Source organism: Carica papaya, chromosome 1 (assembly GCF_054855325.1).
Source record: "Carica papaya isolate Zhongbai chromosome 1, ASM5485532v1, whole genome shotgun sequence".
In the NCBI taxonomy this organism is placed as follows: domain Eukaryota; kingdom Viridiplantae; phylum Streptophyta; class Magnoliopsida; order Brassicales; family Caricaceae; genus Carica; species Carica papaya.
Window position 1 is genome coordinate 28,659,883 of NC_142309.1, and position 19,816 is coordinate 28,679,698.

General features: G+C 36.9%; 1 protein-coding gene across 4 annotated transcripts; it reads right to left on the reverse strand.

Moving 5' to 3' along the window:
• Positions 1-206: 206 nt before the first annotated feature.
• LOC110818043 (vacuolar protein sorting-associated protein 35B-like) lies at positions 207-19,629 on the reverse strand. Of its 4 annotated transcripts, XM_022046782.2 has the most exons (22): positions 19,417-19,629; positions 19,210-19,306; positions 18,952-19,075; positions 17,803-17,988; positions 9,524-9,611; positions 9,292-9,348; positions 9,108-9,197; positions 8,867-8,989; positions 7,591-7,665; positions 7,459-7,518; positions 4,512-4,628; positions 4,087-4,326; positions 3,948-4,013; positions 3,722-3,811; positions 3,185-3,274; positions 2,512-2,601; positions 2,142-2,210; positions 1,741-1,821; positions 1,507-1,614; positions 1,321-1,424; positions 1,002-1,115; positions 207-915 (listed from the first exon to the last, which is right to left on the reverse strand). In XM_022046782.2, exons 1-22 carry the CDS (start codon positions 19,513-19,515, stop codon positions 705-707), a joined length of 2,379 nt encoding a protein of 792 aa, XP_021902474.1. In that variant the 5' UTR covers positions 19,516-19,629; the 3' UTR covers positions 207-704. The 4 variants fall into 4 exon arrangements, with proteins under 4 accessions (XP_021902474.1, XP_021902475.1, XP_088064776.1 ...); XM_022046783.2 differs by lacking the exons at positions 19,210-19,306; positions 19,417-19,629 and having other exon boundaries at positions 17,803-18,019; XM_088208650.1 differs by lacking the exons at positions 17,803-17,988; positions 18,952-19,075; positions 19,210-19,306; positions 19,417-19,629 and adding exons at positions 10,940-11,126; positions 11,239-11,340.
• Positions 19,630-19,816: the final 187 nt, after the last annotated feature.

Consider the following 19,816-nt stretch of genomic DNA (forward strand, 5'->3'; position numbering starts at 1 on the left):
CAAATAGTTTTATCATTTGAAAGTGGAGGGTGACTCATAAAATGCCTCCACTGTGCGTGTTAATCAGTTGGAAAATGACTCAGATGCTTGAAAATGGAAGGATGTCGAATAGATTTTCAAGTACTTTGGTAGGAAGAGACTGAATTGGAACCGCCATATCTGCTGATTATCCTGCAAAAAGTTATTCCATTATTCTAGAAAAAACATTAAGAATAAAGGTATCTTAGGATACAGTTTATATTACTAAAAACTTCAAAAGAATTGTTCTTTTCGGTAACATTACAAACTTTATTGGTCCGCCAGAAAAATGATTACAAAGATACGTACACCCAAAAGCAACAAAGAAAAAATAATTGATGGAACCCGCCAACAGCAGTTTGAAAATAACTCACGATCCTTTCGATTTGTCATGACTAATTCAAACCAAAACTACCACTTTCCATGATTTTGAAAAGGACCAGGATCCCATGAGGATTCAAATTTGAAATCATACAAATGCAATGTCATTTTCTCCCTTTTCCCAAAATCAGTACCCCAGGAATAATGCAAGATAGAAAATTCCATATGATGCAACCGAACGTGAACTAACCCTCCACACGTTTTGATGAATGAAAACTTCACAGAATAATTTAAACCTCCTGCTCTTCCAAAGCAATCAAGACCATCCTCTTGTTTCTGGCAATTAATTCACAAGCTCCGACAGATCATACCTTGACTGATTCATATTTCTCACCTATTGCACCTCCTTTCTGTTTCTGGAACTGAATGTATCGAATTGTACTGGAAAAGAAAGCATCTGATGGAGGACTCGAGGTTGTGGAGTCACTTTGCATCTCAGTATGAATCAATTCGATCAGCCCCTGTATTGCAGCACTAGTGATCTGTGGATTTCCTTTCTCGAAGAAATAAAGGTACCTGAAGATATTCACGCACTCAATTATCAACATATAAATGAAGAAATAAACATAAACCGACTCAAGATACAACTCGTAGCTACTGACTTATTCAGTATTTCAACAAACAGTGTGACTGGTCCACTGCTACCCCGTGCAACACTGGCCATCTGTTGTGCAGCATTTGCAATCCTCAGGGCACGCTTTAGACAAAGTAGGACCCTGCAACAACATAAATACTGCTATGTCATATCCTCTTGATTAGCAAAAACAAACTCAAATAGCATATCAATACCCAAAATGTTAAGATCATTTCAGAGAATAACTGATGCACAGGAGAAACCAGGGACATAGACTGAAGCCCGTAAGCAAATTGAAGCAAGAACTTTAGGATGAATCTAATGACATCAGTTAAGATCGTGCGCACCTTTCCCCATCCTTAATGTCATCTTGATCATCAACCCAAAAGAGATGAGAACATGCATAAACTGCCCTGCACTGATCTGGCTTCTTCAAAAGCTTCGCTGAATACTGATCAAAGTTTGACATCATTTACACTTTAGCAAAAACAGATCAAGGAAGTACAAAAATCAAACACAGCAAACACTGTTACCCCTGTGGCCTTGTGTGTGAGAGTATCCCTGTTCTCAACTCCAAACACATTCATCCTCTGTAGAGATCCAATTATTAAATGAATTGCAGTGACTTGTGACTTTGAGTCCTAAAAATGGAAATGGAAGACACATGAAAATACAAATCAGGAAGGAATGAATACCATCTACGGCATAACTTTCTTCACGGAAATGATAAAGAATATGGGATAAAGGAAATTAATCAAGGAAAATACCGCAATTTCTTCTTCATAGAGAATAAATGCCTGGGTGAAAAAATCATAAGCTACATGCTCAAGATCGCAGTCATTAGCAGCCTGATTGTCAACACCAAATTAGATGCAAATTATGATCAAGTACAACGGGAAACATCCTTATTGCTCCACATACAGCTTCCTATAAACGAAATTGTTTGCTGATGCATGGATAATCACTATGGTACTGATAGAAGGCAGTTATCATCTATGGCAATTAACATGCACAACATTTAAAAAAAGACAAGTGACAACCTTAGCATTTAAAATGAGATTTTTTAAGAAAGATCATAGAATATTTATTTTCAAAAAAATATTGGGACTTGCACACAGTCATTCTTATGAGCCATCATTGTGCAATGGGAGTAACAGTCTTGGATTACCTCCGCACATTGGAGGTACAACCTTAATGCCAGCTCAGGGGATGGAACAGATGAAAGAGCCTCGATTGTCTGAAATGGTAGCCAAAGGAATGCACAACGAAAATGAGATATAAAACATATGAGACAATATCCTGCAAACTAAAGGACAATAATGATATGTGCAAAATAGTTTTAACATCCAGATCGCAAGGGGAAAAGAAAGATACTTGAGATAAAATTATGTCCAGACTGGTACCAAATTTTTAAAAGAAAAAAAATCTAACCTGAAATAGTAATTAGAATTTTCATCCCAACAAGTCCGAACACTAGACAATTGCATGAGATGCTTCATTTACTTAGCAGACATTATAACATATTACAGTAGACTAACCTGATTCAGGAGCTGAAAGATTTCCTTCGGTGTTGTAGGCACTTCTCCCCCAACTAGATCTCCATCCTGAGCTTGCAGTTGCCTAACTAACTATATAGACAGCACATAAAATAAAGCATTTAAAATTAAAATCCATTTTCAAAATAGCATTAGTTGCAACTTCAGTAAACAAGAGACAGCAATACTATAACTGCATCAGGTTCAGCAAATCACAATGCTCACATCACCTCCTAAGTACATGCTTCCGACATTAAACAATAACAGTGTTCATGGGAAAGGACAAATGGACATAAGTCAAAGTCATTTCTTAAGAGAAATGTAAAGGAAAAACATGATCTTGATGGTTTAAGAATGTCTTTTAAACAAATATATACCTACTTATTTGACTTCCAATATTGTTTCAGATTTACTTAGGAAAAGGACCAATGCATTTAAACCTTAAGTAACCCCTTTCATCAAATATATATGAATTAATCACCACTGAAGAAAATTATTTGTTCACAATCTTAAGTACCATTAATAGAAACATGCAAACAAAAATCCAGACAGAATTTGCAGACTTATTTTTTTTTGGGCTTAGTGAATGGTCCCATGAACTTTCAAACGTTCAGATACTCTAGCAATGGATACAATGACAATTGCACTCCACAATCTGGAAAGGGAAGAAATATACCCTGAGTGCAATAAAAACAAGAGAAGGAACTGTGAACGGTAGGCGTTTTGGTCCTCCAATCAAAATGTGCTTCCTCACAGTAGATATGATCTGAGTATCAGTAAATTGTAGAAAACAAGAAATTAGTTTCTGGCTTTCAACAAAGAAGATAAAAATAAGACGAGTCCACAAGTAAATTGAAGAAAAAGTTCAACTAATGTACCATAAAAGAAAATGGCCTAAAGTCTCAATTCTCCAGGGTTCAAAGAGAAAATAAGAGAGTCCTAATGTATATTGCTTGCTGGGAACATGAATATTTACTATTTTAAAGAATCTTCAAATCTTGATCCTCAGTTACAAATCAGGAGATTGTGCACTCGCTATTTCACATGAAAAGTGGACCTCTCTACCTTTACCTTTGGTATCCACTGACTACACACCCAATAAAATACTCAAGAGGGAAATGTAGTCATACTAAAATGTTATTCCTTTAAAAGGTTCAAGAATATTGGCATTAACCATCATACAGCAGCAACTTTCAACACATTAATTACTTACCTTCAACATTTCTTCTGGTTCATCATTATAAAGCATGTGTATGAGGCGAGCTACAGAATTTTGCTCCTCCTTGAAATCCTCCTCATCTAGCTATTACAGGGATAAACATACGGGAAAAATGCCAAATCATAAGGTCTTGTGATAGGCATTGATCAAAACAACTAAGAGAAAATCCCCAAAACCAAGATAGGAAAAAATAAACCTAAGGTAGAAAAAATGTATGAACCTCATCTGAAGCTGTTCCATCCAAATCCTTGATGAGTCCCTTAATCAATTCAAAGAGCACTTCAACCTGGAAAAACATATCAACCATATGTTCAATGGCACCATAATCTATATGTGTTAAAAAAAAGCTATAACCATACCTTATCAGCAGTTGAAATACATGTGTTGTTTTTCATAATGCTTTGAATAATAACCATTGCCATGACTTTATTTGTTCCGTTATCAAGATGGTCCATGACACGCGGATAATTAGAAAGAGTTAGTGCTGTGACAATATCATTGTATTTATCCAATGGGGCACTTAAAAGTGCAACAACTTGTTTTGTTGCCCGAGCATCCTCAAGCTTGGGTATGCTGGATAGCTTCTTGACGCATGCTCCCTAAAGAATATTGGACAGCCGTAAGACTTCAAAGATGAGAGTCAATTCAATACATTTGGAAGAAATGGTACATATGCATGCTAAATAGCAGATAAGTTTGTCAAAGCTATGCACTTGTGAGTCAAAACATAAACTTACAGGAAACACACAAGTTCATTATAATCCAAGCCTGAAGAGAAACATACCAATATTTGATCCACATAATCAAGCCGATCAGGATGCACACGTAGAGTAAAGGTAAGAAGAGAGACGTACAAACTTATAGCTCCAACAATAGGCATGTCAACCTGTGCTTCTATCACCTGCACTTGAATTGTAATCAATCAATCTGTAGAGAATAAGTTTAAACATACCAAAAATAATCAAATTAAGCAATTGGAAAATGAAAGCAGCAACAACTTATGGATTTATGTCATCAATTCACTCAAGCCACGTGATACCAGATGAATAGTAGCTAGATAAAAGCATGATGCAAACTAATGTATCCTTTTCTTGCATTATTTATTCCTGAAATATGTGCAATGGTCAATGCTACGAAGCCATTGTATGTGTCAAGTGAAGTAAGCATTTTGAGTCCCTAAAATATTGGGTAATGCTGTATCTTGTTTTTGGGTTGGGGACCAGGGCTTTGGGCTGTGGATTTATTACCAGGTTGAGAAAGTAGAAGATGATCATCGAAAATATGGAAGGTAGATGATTCTGGTTCTAATACATTGCTTTGTTGCCGGTTGCCAAGTCCTTAATTTGTTAGAGCATGAAGGAATCAAAATTAACCACTTGTATGACTCTCAACTTAGTTTGAAACCAGCAATTGTTATTGGACAAAAAAATTGTTAGCTTAACCAACAAGAAGGTAGCTATTGACCATGATGATTAGCATAAGAATATGATTAAAGACCACAAGTTCCATTTTTACCCTATTCTTCAATTATTAATTAGCTGATTTGATGATCTGATTCCAGTTGCACCTTCAGTTTTAATATGGTCATAATTGACACATATTGGCAGTAAACAGATCCCTTTGAGATTGACAGCATTATTTCTTTTCAACTTATCCATGGAAATGATGCAATTATTAAAGAATTTTAGGTTTCTCAACTGATCATGTCCTTGTACTTGATATCAAGAAAAGTAAAGAACCATTTATACCATTGCATAATCATCTCTGCTAGATGTGGTACCTGGATAAGTTAGTGGGTTGGGTAGGGAAAGGGCGTTGTGTAAGCTGGTAAAATTTTTATCTTATTATATCTTTAACGTGATTGGTGGGAAAGGGCGTCAGTGACTGAGTTGCGGCAGAGGGAATATTGGTGGTGGTGGTTGGTGGCGACAGCAGTGGCAATGGTGGTGGTGGGTGCAGCGGCAATGGATGTGGCAGCAAAAATGAGGGTAATAGTGATGACAATAGCAGAGGCGATAATACCGACAACTGCAGCAGTGTGGGAATGGTGGTGAGGCAACAGTAGTGGTGGTGGTGAGGCAACAGTAGTGGTGGTGGTGATGGCAATAGCATAGTGGTGGCAGCAAAGGTGGTGGTGGTGGCGGCAATGACAGTGAAAGTGGTTGTAATGGTAGGTGGTGGTGGGTGACAATAACAGCAGCAGAAGTAGCGGTATCATTGGCATCGACAACAGGAGTGGCAGTGAAGGTGGTGACAAGAGTGGCAGTTGTGTTATCCTTGTCAAGGATATGTGGAAAAAATAATACAATAAGAAGCATTTAGTCTTTTCAAAGCATTATCCAAGTGATTAGTGGCATCTATCATGGGGTGAATAGCACGACCCACCCCATCCTTTGTTGAAAGGTTTCGTCAACACCAGTATCGGTAGTTTCGCAGGTCTTTGGACAATTTAGTCAGGAAGAAATCAGCAAATATTTGACAACCAATCTTTGCCGAACACTTTTATTTGGAAAAAGATAACTTTCATCCTTTGGTCCAAGGCTCATGGGCAATATTCTAACCTTCTCCTTACTGTCTTTTACAGAAATTGGGACGTCATGGTCATGGGATGAGTCCTCTTTTAACTTCCTATTATGTTTTCTAAGTTAATATGATTTTTACTTTCTATTATGTTTTCTTTGGCTTCAGTTGGATAACTTATCCACTGTTCTCTTTGTAATGTTTTCCTCTTTTCCTCAATAAAACTTCTTTTTCTATCACAAAAAGAAGCACTACCCGGCGGATGGTGAGTAATTTCCTACCCTACATCTAAAAGAATTTACTCTCAAACATCAGGGAAGGTAGGGTAAGGAACCTTACCCATCACCTATCATACTTTGCTCCATGCATCAAACATAGCAGTAGTTTGCCATTCAGCCTTTGTTTCGAGAGAGGGATGGTGAGTAATTTCCTACCCTACATCTAAAAGAATTTACTCTCAAACATCACGGAAGGTAGGGTAAGGAACCTTACCCATCACATATCATACTTTGCCACATGCATCAAACATAGCAGTAGTTTGCCATTCAGCCTTTGTTTTGAGAGAGGGAAAGGGGAGGTTAAGTGGAAAAGAATGTAGTATAACAGAAAATATTTTACTTGTTTGAAAGGAGGAAAATAAGAATGAGTTAAATATTTTCCTTGCTTGGACAGAGGGAAAATGGCAAGAAAAGTAGAAAGTCACTAATGTCCCTAAGCCAACAACAGAAAATGTGTTTCTCTTAAAAACATAATAAGATAGTTAAAAGGTTAAATAACAAGGACATTACGATGATAAGTCTAAAAACGATATAAACCACTTAGGAAATGATATTAATTGTATATTTTAACAATGTCATAATTTAATAAGATTTCTCGCGTTTTTACAAATTACTTTTCTTGCCTTCTTGCAAATCCTTAAGGCCACCAAAAGAGAAAATAATTTTTTTCCGCAGAAGAGATTGGACGATTTCTAAGATTAAGACAGTGGTCTGCTTCTATTCCATAACAAAGGATTTCCAAACAAAATTGTTAACTTAAATTATGTTATGCTCCTTTCCCTCCCTTCCACTTTCCTAGAAAAAGCCTTATGTAGGGAGACCAAAGTTAGATGATGGACCCATTTTTGGTCACAATCATGTACTATATACATTTCAAGAATCAAATTTCCTCGAAAATTTGAAAGTAAATTTGCAGCCTCAGGTCATCATTACCTTTCCAATGGCATTGCTTAATTTGGCAAAAGCTTCCACTTGCAGAAATTCGGGTAATAGCTGGCACCAAAATACCATAATCAACCGGAATAAGAAGACACATGAGAAAAATCAACATTATCAATTACTTACCTCTGTACTTGAGGCTGCATAATTTGATAATCTATCCATTAGTTGAGATAAAACTGTTTTGATGTCTACTGTGGGCTGAGAATTAAATGATAAGACAAAGGGGCAATGGAACAAAAAAAGTCAATAGGTGGCAATATTTCTTTGAAAAATACAAAATCAAAGAAAACAAAAGAATCTAAAATCCTAACATTACAGAGCACTCATTAATGGAATGCTTGAATGATAACACATTTACAAGTGCACAGGAAAAATAATTAAGCACACAAATCCTTTTCCTATTGTGTTTTATCTCAACTATTCAAGTGGAGAACAGAATAACTAAACTTCTGTTTTCCTAGAAACAAAATGTTAAATAAACCTTCTTTTTCAGAGAAATTTTAAATCCTTGTGATCGTTTAACAAAAGTCAAAACCTTGATAAAAAACATCTCAGCATTGAGAAGTCCTAAGTGAAAAAAAAACAAAAAAAAAACATTGTGATTTAGAAAAGTAGGAAAAAGGAAAAAAGTTCAATCCACAGTCATAGAGATCAAGAAAACAACAACAACAATCATCAGGTTATCCTAAGCGCTCAATCAATCAATGAGAGTAGTATTACTTCTATTTATAAGCAGTCTGAATAGCAATGAAGAATCACCCATGTATTTGTAGTATGTCAAAATAACCTACTATGTCTAGGATACCTAAATAGGAAAAAAATAACAAAATAAAATTTCTAATTAGATAAGAAATATTAACCTTGTAAAAGTACAATAACCCTATATTAGTAATATGATAAAAATAAATAAATGAGATGCTACTGCATCAATTGACTGACGTGGCAATGGTACATGGCTACCATACAAGGCTGTAAGATTTGGAGTCCCGTTTGTTCACTTGTCCCCAGCCCACCAAACACCCCTAAACCCCAACAGAAAAATCATCCAACACAATAGAAACTAAGAAAAGGAAACCAAAAGAGAAAAGAGCACCCAAGGAAACAGAGACTAAGAGGAGAAACAGCAAACCATGCACAAAAATCAAGGTCAAATATTTTGTAGTTATGCTATGACCTAACAAGAGGAAAGAAGCTTTTACAGGATTTAGTAATAAAAAAAACCAAAAATCAGAAATTAGAATAGTATAGGTCCCACAACTTAAGATATTAGAAAAAATTACATATGAAACAATGAAATGTTTTTAGGAGAAAACACTAGTCGTTTTTGTAAGTTCCAAGAGATCATTAATACAATCTGGGCCTATCTCCAAAAGAAAAATATGCATGCTAAGTTACCCACCAGAAGCTGAGGACAAGCACCCAATAATGTCTCAAGAGTCTGCAAGTGATATTCATCAGGAAAGACCTGAATTATGCAATCCATCAGATAATATTGAGCAAGTTCATCCTTACAGTTGACAACCTGTACAAGCCAATTGTGAATAAAATATGAGGATAATTATGAAGAATCAATAATCCTGCAGGTGACTTCATAAGGAACGAGTTATGGAAACTCAGGGAAAAGAACCATAATATTAGACCTGCTCTAAGACTCTGGGAAGAACAGTGTCTTTGTACATCTCAAGGTCCACACCTTCTATCTGACTAAGAACGTGGAGATTTTTCCCTACCTACCAAGAAAATCAAGGGGGGAAGAAATATTATTTTGCATAAAAGTCTATACCTACCATTCGATATGACAATAATTACAGATATTGGCATTACAAGATCACGAAGCTCGCTCCTCTCCTTTTCCTGCTTCTCTCTGGCACGACCAGGTCCCTGCAGAGCAGAAATCCCAATTGAGGCTTCAGCTCAGGTTCACCAATGAGTATGAATGATTCACAAGCACCATAAGACCTGCATGGCCAAAAAGCATGCTCTCATGACTCGTAGCAAGTACAGTGGTGCCATGCATGTCCAAACAGGTTGACTATTTTATAGATCAACCATATACCTGATGCTGCATTCGAACCCAAAGTTTATTCATTTCAGTGAAATTTTGTAACACAAATTCCACAGCATCCATCACGGTATCATCCCCTCTGCAAGAAGATGGTTGCAAGTTTTTGAGATAAACCTTGGGGTGCAAGTTTTTGCAAGTTTAATAACTATAAGAGAAAATCACACAAATTTCATATTTACTATGTGGTGAAAATAAAAATCAACTTAATCATCAGAATCATTTACTTCCTCTAAGATATGGGTAGGATAATGTTAAGATTTATCTTAAATTCTTGTTGGGTTTGTAGAGACTTTGATTTAGTGATAACTTGGTGAAATAAGTACAGGTTCTCTATTTAGATTCACTTGTAGAAAATTTGTTGACCTAGGCTCAAGATTAATGGAATATCCGTCATGCGGGCAGCTCAATGAGACAATTATCAGAAGTTGTTCAAGTTTTTTGTAATTTAGGATTTAAGAGATGTATTAAGTTCAAGGGATGAAGGTTCATGTTTCTGTATTCATGAATGAGTGTTGAGAAAAGAACTTTGGGAGGTAGGATGGAATTTTGCAAGTCAGAAATGCCCTAAAAGATTACCCATTTGCATTATATAAAAAAGTCATAGTCATCCACTAGAAGTGATTGGACGGAAAGTGCTAGCCAATTGAACCCCCTAAAACAGCATGAAGCCAGTGAGGGAGATCAAAAGAAAATCAAGGGAAACCACAAGTGTTATCCAACTTCAGTGAGACTGTGCGGCAAACTCCAGCTCAACACACCCGTTTCCCATTAGCCACCAGAATGTTCAATTCATTTTGTGTCTCAACAGGAAGGTGGAGATCGGTGCATCATCGGAATCAAGGAAGCTGTAAGTGCTTCAAGAATCAATGAGGAGCAGAATGGGCTTGCCATCCAAATACCCACGAAACTTCATCATTTCAGAGGACCAGAAACCCAAAATCACATGCAAGGAAATTTCTGGAGATTTCCTTGGCTCAATTCCTCAGGTTCATGAATCTCTGGTGAGGAAGAATCAAGCTCCAACTAGAAGAGGTATTTACGATGATGACACAGTTCAAGTTTCTCATTACAGTTGAAGCAAGAGCCTTGTGCGTATCTTGCTTCCGTTTAGGCTACAAAAACCACTTCACCAACAGATTTCAAGACAGAGATGGCCGACGACTGGGGTGACATCACTGGACAGAGAGGAACAACATGCTGGAAGCAAGGTAGTGGGAGGCTGAAAGGAAAGCTATTCATACCGGTGCCCAAAACTCACTGCAGTTTCAAGTCACACTGTAATCTGCAGTTCTACTTCACAAATATGTGCTCTCGCAACCCATTCAAGAAAATTTCCATTTCATGTTCCAGTAAGAAGGCACTACCTTGTGGAGACAAAAATGCAAGTTGTAGTTGATAATTGGTTACCTTATCAGTCTGCTGCAATTTACTCAATTTACAGAGTTTGTTACTTTTGATGGGTAGACCAGAATGCATATGCCAAAGTTGCTTTAGCTCTTCCCAAGTGATGCGAGGCTGATCCTGATTGACTTTGAGAAACCAAAATTGGGCTTCTCCTTCCAGATGAAAGGACGCTAGTGTAACCTTTAGACATCTGTTGATGACAAAAAAAATTGTCATCAGCATCCAATCCATGCCAGGGGATCAACAAGACCATCAAACTGCAGGAAGTCAAGTTTGGTATAGCAAGGAATGAAAGGAACCACCTGTTTTGGCAAATTGATAGTCACCGCTTCGCTCACTATGTGATGAATATTGCCTTCCCCTTGTTTGTTGGCCAGGATTGACCAGCAGATAATTCTTCTAAGACTTCCTGTAACCGTCTAGCCAGTAAGTCAATTAGTACCCTGTATTGCTCATGGTCCTGTTCATAAGTTTTAATGAAAGATTAGGGCATGAGAATAAATCCATAACTTCTGACTCTGATGCTAAATTGTTGGGGTTCTTGCTAAAGTATTTATTCACAAGCACCAAAGGGGTGCAAATGCGTACACAAAATATTTACATATTAATCAAAATATCCGGCTAGTGAAAATCCGTACAGAAAATATCCTTAATCCTACCAAAATTCACTTTTATGCCCTCAAAAGCTCTCCCGGTTCCTTCCATCCATGCCACCCAAAAAGTAGCAAGGTGAATGAGGCTAACATGCTTCTTCACACCACTAATTCCTTTCCATTCCCAAATTTCCTTTCTCACCGAGCCAGCCACACCCAATTAATAATCAAGAGGCCATAAGTGAGGGTCCAAAGTCTATAAACAAAAGGACACCATAACAAGATATGGTCGTATGACTCAGCATCTCTTTTACACAAAAACAGTCATTCACCAGAATCATGCCCCTCCTAATCAGCTTGTCCAATGTTAGAATGCATCATCTAACTGCCTTCCAACCAAAAAAAGCAATTCTGAGTGATGCAATACCTTCCAAATTTGCTTAGATGGAAAGTGTTTGTCCATAACCTCTCTTCTTCTTGTTAAGTGGTTGTAGAAAGATCTAACAGAGAATATCTCTTCATTATTGATGCTCCAAATGAGTCGACCTCTGCTCCCATCAAGCCTAATCCTAGCAAAGGGCAAGGAGTAACGCCTCATATTTCCCTAACTTCTCAATCATTGAGATTCCTCATGACCTCCACAAACCACTCCTCACTCTCCATAGTGCCAAGGTAGAGTACTTGGACCAAAGCGTCCTTACCCCAGCAATAGCATAAATATGGGAAATTAAGCTTTGAGAGTACCACCCTCCAACCAGGTATCATGCCATAATCTGACCTTGTCTCCAGTGCCTATCCTCCAGTTGATGCAGTTGTGGAACTTCCTTTTATCCATGTAGATTTTCTTCCACATCCCATTACTTGGGTCTAGACAGAAACATAGTGAACCATCCTTTATCCATAGTACCAAACTTCACCTCAATCATCCTCCAGTAGAGACTACCAATCTCATTCACGAATCTCCGAAGTCATTTCCTCTGAAGAGCCATATTAACCTCCACCAATGATCTCAATCCCAACCCACCGTGATGAATTCACATTTTGACCTCGTCTTAAGCCACAAGATGATGCTTTCACTTCTCTTCAGAATCTTCCCATAAGAATCTGCACTGTATAGATTTCTGTCTTTTGGCCACACTCACTGGGATTGTCATCAGAGATATGTAATAGACGGAAATATTAGCTACAATGCTTTTGATAAAGGTAAATCTCTCCCCTTTAGATAAAAATATTCTCTTCGTTAGACGTAGATTACATGTGTAATTTCATATTTAAGAGTATAGTAGTAAAATACTCGTGTGTAATTAATACTAGGATTTCCTTTCATGTACTAAGAATCGTGTATATAAGAAAACATAAAAGAACCATAAACCGACATTCATTGCCAGAATAAATATATTTGCAGATTTCACCCGCAACTGCTTTGTTTCAGCTGCAAACAGCCACCAGCCACCTCTATTTTGTGTGCTTTATTTTGGTGTGTTCTTGCGTGCCTCGCCCCTGTTCCAGACACCTCTGTTTTCACTACCCTGCTCCAGTCGTTGCTCTGTTTTCCTAGGTTTCAGCTGCAGCTGCTTTGTTTCAGCTGCAAACAGCTGCCAGCCACCTCTATTTCGCGTGCTCTGTTTTCGTGTGTTCTGTTTTGGTGTCCTATGTTTCTTGCACGCCTCGCCCCTGTTTCAGCCACCTCTGCTTTTGCTATCCTGCTCCACTCGTTGCTCTGTTTCGCCCCTGTTTCTGCTCTCTGTTTAGTTCCCATTACCACTCCAATCAGCTGCTTTCTAGCCATGTCCCGCTGCCCAGATGGCTCACACAGCCTCTGCGTGCACCTGCCTCGACCACACACAGCCTCTGCGTGCACCTGCCTCGACCACACACAGCCTCTGTAGACCTCTTCAGCCACAACCAGCCCCTGCCACTAATTTTTCAGGATTTGTTTGCCTCTTAATTGCTCCACCACATAAGACTTGGATGCCCTTCCTTGAGAATTCTTAAGGTGATTTTTATCTCTTTATTTAAGGAACACAATAGTGAAAATTTTTGCACTGTGATCTAAGTGAACTTGCTAAAGACAAGTGTACCATTTCCTATAGGTAATAAAAGGAGCAATATTCCTTTTTCATTAATTCATAGTGACATTTGCGGTTCATCCCACATCTTTAATATTTCTAATGTTCGATGATTTATTTCTTCTATTGATGATTGTACAAGAGCCGCTTGACTATCTTTGTTCAAGTCAAAATCTAATGTGAGTTATATATTACCTCAATTTTATAACATGATAAAAAATTAGTTTGGAATCACATTAAACAATTCAGCACTAACAGTATTAAGGACTTTTTCAATCACACACAATCATTTTTTTAACCAAAAATGGATTATTCATGAGTATCCATGCGTCCATACTTCACAACAAAACAGAGTGGTAAAAAGAAAAAATAGTCACCTTCTTGCTACTACCCGGACCTTCCTATTCCAAAACAGCATTCTCAAACAGTATTGAGGGAGGCAATTCTTACTGTGACATACCTTATCAACTGTTTACCATTAAGTGTTTTAGAATTTAAAAGCCCTATAAAAGTTCTCTCGAAGTTCTACTCAAGAGTCAATGTTACACACCATTTCGTTCCTAGAGTATTTGGTTTTGTTGTCTTTGTTCATATACATTCATATCAAAGAGGAAATTATGTGTCCGCGGATGTTATATTTATTAACACAGAGTCTTATTTCTTTTATCCTTATCTTCAAGGGGGGTCTAAAGTGGAAGATAAAGATAATGACTTCTTTTTTATCTCACCTTTTTCCTGAAAAACGTCCACCTACACCATCACCAGCAGATGACCAACTCCAAAATCCAGAATAACCCAACTCTAAAAACCACACATGAGTCGAGATTTACTCAGGTGTACTCAAGGAAAGAGAATTTGGAGTCTGAGTTGAGGTTCAAGCATTAGAAGCAAGCTATGGCAATGAAGTAACTCTTGAGAACTTTGTGCATTCTGATATTAATGTGTCTATTGCAGTTCATACAGGAACCAGATAATATACTAAAGATCCTCTTTACCTAATCTCAAAGTTTGTTTCATTTAATAAATATTCACCATCTCATTAGAAGTTCTTTATGAGTTTGAGCACTGAGGTATTATCCAGTGGAAAATGAAAAAATACTGAAAGTGTTGAAATGTAGATACTTGAACAAATCTGACATGAGAATTGGTGGATCTACCTAAGAAAAAACAACCAGTGGAGTGCAAATGGGTATTCACCATGAAGTACAAAGCCAATGGTACAATAAAAATGTACAAAACCAAATTGGTAGTCAAGGCTTATACATAGACAAATGGAATAAATTGTCAAGAGATCTTTGCACCTGTTGCAAAAAAGAACACAATCAGAGTACTATCTTTGGCTGCCAACTACAATTGACAACTGCAGCAGTTTGATGTGAAGAATATCTTCCCACAAGAGGACTAACATGAAGAAAATTATATGGAGATCCCATTGGGATTTACAAAGAAAGTAGCAGCCAATAATGTCTACATATTAAAGAAGGTATTGTATGGACTCAAACAGTCACCAAAAACATAGTTAAGAAGGTTTGCAAACGGATCCAAGCAAGGGCAAGGAGATTACACTTTGTTTATCAAGCACTAAATTCAGAGGAGTGACTGCTCTTCTAGTAGTAGGACTGAAAGAAAAGAGATGGTGATGCTGAAACAATATCTGGCCAAGGAATTTGAAATTAAAGAATTGGAAGCTAAAATACTTCTTTGGTGTTGAGGTTGCTCACTGAAATAAGGAATTTTCATTTCTCAGTAGAAGTACATCAGCAATCTCCTGAAGGATATAAGTTAACTTGCATGTAAACTTGCGTACACACTAATTAATCCCAACCACAACTGGAATTGGCAGAGAAAGATGCAACCATCAACAAGGAGATGCACCAAAGGCTAAGGGGAGACTTATCTATTTCTCCCACACTAGACCAGACATTGCATATATAGTAAGTATGATTAGTCAGTTTATGCATAATTTTAAAAAGTATATTTACAAACAGCAAACCTAGTACTACAGTATTTGGAGAGAACACCAGGAAAAGGTATTTTATTAAGAAAGAATACTCGACTATTACTGGAGGCAAATACTGATGCAGACTATGCCAGATTAGTGATAGATAGAAGATCAACTACATGCAGAAGTAAGAAATATAATATGGTGGCATGGTCTATTACTGAATCAAAATTTCAAGCAATAACCCAAAGAGCATGTGAACTGCTATGATTAAAGTTGATTAAGTGGAATGACTTAATGAGACTATACTGCAACAAGTCACAATCAACATTACCCATAATCTGGTACAGCATGACCAGACCAAACATAATGAAATCTACAGACATTTCATCAAGGAAAAATTAGACAACGGTTTGATTTCACATTCTACAAGTCTACCAGCTCACAACTTACAGACATGCTCATTAAAGGTCTAAGCAATCCATTTTTCAGTCGATTATAGCCAAGTTGGGAATAGACAATGTCTATTCACCAGATTGAGGTGAAGTGTTAGTGTATATGTGTAATTTAATATGTAAGGTTATATAGTAAGATATTGGTGTAAAATTAATGTTAGGGTTTCCTTTCCTGTACTAAGAATCATGTATTTATAGGTCATTTTCTCTCAACAATATTCATTCTATTCTTTCAAACTCTCCCATCCAGACAATCATTGTTCAAAACGTGTCACCACCAAGTCGAAACTTCCTTATATTTGGCTCCCAGCAGAAGCCCCAAATATTTGATCCTCACCAAGTCATATTTTGCAAGCTTAATGTGGATGCCAAATACTGTTTGGAAACTTAACAAAGTACATTTAAAATTGAGTAAAGTCCTCTCACTCGGTTCACAAAAAAGCAATATATCATCAGCAAAAAATAAATGAATTACCTCCTCCACACGCCCACCATCCCCTACCTTTAACCCCTTGAACATCCCAAAATCTCTAGCCCTCAAGGACATTCTGTTGAGTGTCCCCATAATAACGATAAACATAAGAGAGGACAAAGGATTTCCTTGTATGTGTATGAGTTCTTTGTTAGCTCTAAGAAAGATGATAGCATAAAAGCAAATGAAGGGGTAGAAATACAAGATCTGATCCACTTACGCCATTTGTTCCTATAACTCATTCTCTCCATCATGTAATCGAGGAGTCATCAGTTCATATGATCATAGGCTTTCTCCCCTACTAAAGCATTTAGTTATGGGCCAATGAACATCATCACTTAGAAATTTTTGAATGATTTAGTGTTTTTCTACATTTACTTATGTACGGGCTCTTTAAGAGAGAACACTACAATCTCTCGAGGACGGAAGTATTCAAACTTTCAATGAAACTCTATATATTTGAGTTCAAATTTTTGCCAAGTGAGGGAGAATGATGAAGAAAGGGATTCAAAAATGGAAGAATTTTCCTGGCAGGAAACATTTTTGTAATTATTTTGATATCTTAGCATTATTAAATTGTTTACTATTTAGCAAATAGTAGTTAGTTTTAGTAAGTTCCAACTTTGATTAGAATTTAGGAACTTTCGGGTTTGTCTACATTATAATCAGTGTTGTAATTTGTGCCTATACAGGAGTAACAAATATAGAAAGTAGAAGATAAATCTGAATTCAGAATTTCTGTAATTACGTCCTCTGTCTCTAGCCTACCATGTTCCTTTTATCTCTTTCTGTAATTCTTTGCTTCAATCCTTAATTTCCTTCAATGTTTCTGTTATTCTTCCATTTCTTCACCTAAATTTCCGATACTTCTGTACTGTCATGGATAAGTTGGTTTTATACTCTACTTGCCCTACATCATCTGTCCTCCAGTGAAGCCATCAACTGAACCACTATGAGAGCAAGAGAGAGGCCTTCCAGGAATTCATCCATTTTGGTTGCCAAATCAACAAAGTTTGAGGTTACGTTCATCCCATACCCAGAAATTATTATACATTCTTTACAGACAAATAGTTTCAAGTCGTGCAGTAGTGTTTCCATTACAAAGTGCAGAATTTTATTTCATCAGTTCCTAATAAAATCAAATAGACATCTTCATTAACACGATCAATAACATTCAGAAAGGACCAAAGAAACACTGAACACTAAATATATATCAAAGGAAATATAGAGTAAGAAGGATGCAAAAGAACATTTTACATGAAGGAGAAAATAAGGAGTAAAGAACAAGTCCACCACGAAAAATAAACAAAAAAAAAAATCAAGTTATCCTCTTACCCTTCATACTCTGAGCCAATATCTGGTAATTTATCTCTACTGACTTGAGCAAGGTAGCTCCTAAGAAAGAGCCCCCGTATTGGATGCTGAACACCACGACACATCTCTACAAGATCTTTAAGAACATCCTTTGCAGGTACCTCCTTAGTTTTGATGTATACAGACCCTACCGTACATAGGAGATACCTGGTAGATTAACAAAGGAAATTTCAAAAACCTGACAAAGAGAATAAAATAATATTTTAAGGATATGACATGCAAATTTCATGAAGCACTTAAGCTCTTGGCTTTTGCACTTTCAACCTCAAGAAAAAAGAGAAGTTAATCGTAGCTTATGCAAGTAGGCAAATCAGCATTCCTCAAGAAATCAAAGGATAAATAATCAGGATGTACCATAAAGTACATAAACGTAGTTAATTCACATATCTGAAGGATGAAGGCCCCACATTGAGCTTTCTTGTTCAGGGAAACATGAATTGCAATTCCCAGCGTTTATAAACATAATCAAAAGAAAATCTGTGTCAGACATATTTCTTCCACAGAGTTTCCAGTGATTGGTACTATATACAATATTTTATCTAAAAGCTACAACAATTAAGCTGGCCCGATATCTTATATATTAAACATATATTCTGTCATTTCTCCTACACAAAGAATAGGAATGCATTCTTTATGTGGGAGAACTTTCACTGATTCTTATCAACTCCAAGGCTGGATCTAACAATAGCATTTAAAAATTATATATAACAGAGACTACTTCCAGTAAAATCAGAAGAGGCTAAAACTAAATGACACTAAAATGTTGAGACGAGGAAATTTTATCTTACCCAAATTGCTTGATCGTGACAACAAATTTTTTATGTCAAGTCATAAACCTCAACTCTTACCGAATGGGAACCAAGAGAGTTGAGACCAATGAGCTAAGAAGGTTTGGCATGATTGGGACAGGTATCAATATATTATTTTTAGGAATGTGAGAAGAATTAATGCCGCAAAAGGCTAAAACCTTCAATTAAATTAAGGTCTTACATAAACTGGTACCGCACACATACCAAGTTCATTCAAGTGAACATTGCAAACGCACGTGTCTCTCATTAACTAATCAGAAGATTGAAATTCTAAGAAATTGTGAAACTTCTTGCCACTTACAGTCTAGGCAAAATGTTGCCAGCATGCTGAACAAGCTCGTACAAATCGATAACTGACACGCCGTGCCTGCTCTCGTCTTTGAAGAATATCTCCAGCTTCCTCAATTCATCGAAAGCTCTCATATCTAAATCACCAAACAAAAATTAATACCAGCCAAATCAATCACAATCGCCTAAAATTTAAATATATATGTGTGTGTGTTTTTGTCAAAATTCAATTCATATGGCTTGATCAGTCAGAAGAGGAAAACGAACTCACAGAGGTCGTAGTATTTGTGAGGGGAGAGTTTCGAGGTGCGGAGCTCCGATAGCATCTGAGCAGAGTATTTGAGAGCCTCTCTGAGATTGTTAGAGTCCTGAAAAAAAAAAAAAAAAAAAAAACAGATCAAAGATTGAAACAAATTAGGGTTCTATAACCCAAAAATCAAGAATATAAACTGAGATTGTGTGATCTTAATTTGAGTACCAAAGAGCGATGCATGTAAAAGGCGTTGTGTTGAATGCCCGCGATCCCCTCCGCAAGCCATTTATCTTCGTCCTCGGCAACGCCCAGCATCATTTTCATGTATCCCCCCGCTGGCCGTGTGTGGAGAGGTTGAAACCTTGAACAACGTTTATGTTCTGACACAGAGAAATTGGGGTTCTACTTTTTAATTCAAGCACCCATTATTGCAGTTAAGCTTTAATATATATATATATATATATATATATATATATATACGGGAAAAGTAGCGTCCCCACTCGCAGGTGAAATGAGAAACGCATGCGAGAATTTCCATAGCTTCCCATTTTTCTTTTTATTTATATATACAAAAAAAAATATATGATTAAATTTATTAATAATTTACAAGAATTTCTTTATTTTA

Coding starts and splice junctions, on each gene's coding strand:
- LOC110818043 (XM_022046782.2), bottom strand. CDS start 19,515: ATGAAAATGATGCTGGGCGTTGCCGAGGACGAAGATAAATGGCTTGCG. Junction 17,989..18,951: donor GGCAACATTTTGCCTAGACT/GTAAGTGGCAAG, acceptor TTAATCTACCAG/GTATCTCCTATGTACGGTAG. Junction 8,990..9,107: donor TTCCCAGAGTCTTAGAGCAG/GTCTAATATTAT, acceptor TGGCTTGTACAG/GTTGTCAACTGTAAGGATGA.